Raw genomic sequence first — 2542 nt, forward strand, 5'->3', positions numbered from 1 at the left:
CACATCTGACCACCTTAGACGTGAAAAATGCCTTCAACTCCGTCAGGTAGGACTTTGCAATGGAAGCGTTCGAACGGAATTTCAGCGTCCCGGACTACCTACTCCGAATTATCGATGATTATCTAAACGAGCGCATCCTAGTATACCACACGAGTGATGGTCCAAAAAGCTTGGAATTGACATCGGGGGCAGCCCAGGGCTCCATACTGCGACCGTATATGTGGAAAATATTCTACAACGGTATCTTTCCTATGGCAGTCCCAGAAAGTACTTTCTTGGTTGGGTACGCAGATGACTTGCAGTTGTCTTAATCGCAAGAGACACGGAGGGGGCACAGTTGCTGCTCAAGAAGGTCATGCGGAGAGTTACCTCCTGGATGGAAGACCACGGGCTACCTCTAGCAGCCCAGAAGACAGAGATCGTGCTAATTACGAGGAAGCGCATCAACACCTTGCGCAGCTTCATTGTAGAAGACACGGCGGTCTAGGCTAAGTCGGCTGTCAAATGTCTAAGTATAATGCTTAACAAAAACATTAATTATGGCGAGCACATACTCAAGGCAGCCGACAAGGCGGCAAAAGTAGTAGCCTCGCTTGGCACACTCATGGCAAATGTCAACGGACCCCGACCGTGCAGGAGGCGACTACTGATGCGTGTCGCCGAAGCAGTGATGCTGTACGGCGCTGAAGTCTCGGACGAGGCGCTGCAAAAGGAGAAATATCACAGGCGCATAGTCGCAGTGCAGATGAAGGGCGCTCTCCGAATCGCGTGCTCCAACCTCACGGTCTCGGAGCCCGCAGTGCTAGTGATCGCAGGGATAATCCCGATCGATCTACTAGCCAAGGAGAGACAATTCGTCCACCAGCAGAAGCCCGTTTTGGGGAAGGAGAAGGCATCAAGGATAGCCAGGTCTAGCAGCATCGAGGACTGGCAAAGCAGATGGGAACAGGAACATAGGGCCAGATGGACTGCCCGACTCATCAGTCGACTAGACATCTGGCTAAACCGGGAGGCGGGAAAGGTCGACTTCTACCTCACTCAATTTTTGACAGGGCATGGTCTGTTCTGCTCCTACCTTGCAAAAATGAGGAAGGTAGCAGACGGCAACTGCTCCTATGGCGACTCGACTGTGAAGACGCCCACCACACATTCTTCAAATGTGTTATGTGGTGCGTCGAACGACTCGCCTTGGAGCGAGACCTCAGAAAAATCTCGCCAGACAACATTGTCGAGAAAATACTCCGAGGTCAGGAGGAGTGGAACAAAGTGGCCCGGTACGTCAGGACCACCTTGCGCAGAGAAAATATGGAGATGGGTGGCACATAGACCTGCCCCAAACGTTGCTCCAATCTCCTACCCCGTAGAGCCGAAGGTAGAGTCCCGTAATGGGACCTGATGCAGTGGCGCCATCCCGAAGTAATGCCACATGGCGGTGCCGGGATGGTTTCACTATGCCACTAGATTGGACATGAGTTTAGTCGGTAGTGCTTATTCCAAAGGTGAGCCCGACACTCCAGGGACTTCAATGGGGTAACCAAATAGTGAAGGGCTCCTCTGGCGGGCTGGGTCCCTGGGTTAGTGCGTAAAGATTGGCATTCTCAGACCATCAAAAAAAAAATAGTTATTGATATTCTTATCGTTTATTATTGTGTTATTACTATTGTGATATTTAATATCATTATTACTATAGTCGCTATTTTTATTATCGTTATTATTATCGTTGTTATAAATATTATTATTATCATCAATATTATTACTACAATTATTATTCCGTGTGTGGCACCTATTCTCCAGTTGGTCGCCTCCCCATGTGGAAGATAGTGGGACGCTTTGCAGATATGCAGGGCATCGGATATTCCTGGGGTGGACCAAAAATAGCAATTGGACGGACTCACAGGATAAGAAACTAATTAATGGTAGCTTTGAGGAAGAAGAAGATTTTCGCTGCAGGAGGACGGACCCCCCAGTGGCGACGGATGAACAGCGTGCGCTAACAAGGTCGCAACTGTCGTCATCTTACTACTGCAGTCCTATGATGGTGTCTGTCTTGGCCGGCATCGGATCAGAAACTACATACAGCAATAATCCTTTCGAAAGGAGATCAAAGATCGTGCGAACACCACCAAAAAGCTGATCAAAGAGATAAATCAGAAAGAAAAAATAGATATGCAGGAGGAAAGAGAAGTAAAAGTGGCCAGGTCAAATATGGAAGACACCGGGAAAATCGTGTTGGAGTGTTCCTCCATCGATGACCACGTCGCGAGTATTAAGAAAAAGGAAGAGAAGTAATTAGGGAAATCCCCTGACAATTGAGAATATTCCAAAATCTGACAGTCACATTTGTGCTAGAGGCCCTCCCATAAAATTCCTTCTGCTAGTTAGAATATTTATAGGTTTGAGAGTAACATTGGTTTGAATGGAACTCGCATATCTTTCCCTGAACTAATCGGAATATTTCCATGACAAACAGCCTCATTGCTTCACGGATAACTCACATAACTTTCCCTCGACTAGTTGCAATATTTCCAAGTACAACAGACGC

General features: G+C 47.6%; 1 protein-coding gene across 1 annotated transcript; it reads left to right on the forward strand.

The window, feature by feature from the left end:
• The first annotated feature begins 517 nt into the window (after positions 1-517).
• Positions 518-1396, forward strand: LOC146872912 (uncharacterized). Its single transcript, XM_085657608.1, has one exon. The coding sequence runs from the start codon at positions 518-520 to the stop codon at positions 1394-1396; it is 879 nt and encodes a 292-aa protein (XP_085513734.1).
• The last annotated feature ends 1146 nt before the right edge of the window (positions 1397-2542 follow it).

Source organism: Vespa mandarinia, chromosome 6, assembly GCF_050613455.1.
Source record: "Vespa mandarinia isolate Hongniang chromosome 6, ASM5061345v1, whole genome shotgun sequence".
Classification (NCBI taxonomy): Eukaryota; Metazoa; Arthropoda; class Insecta; order Hymenoptera; family Vespidae; genus Vespa; species Vespa mandarinia.

What these genes read in the sequence shown, in the direction of transcription:
- LOC146872912 (XM_085657608.1), top strand. Translation starts at nt 518, where the DNA reads ATGCTTAACAAAAACATTAATTATGGCGAGCACATACTCAAGGCAGCC.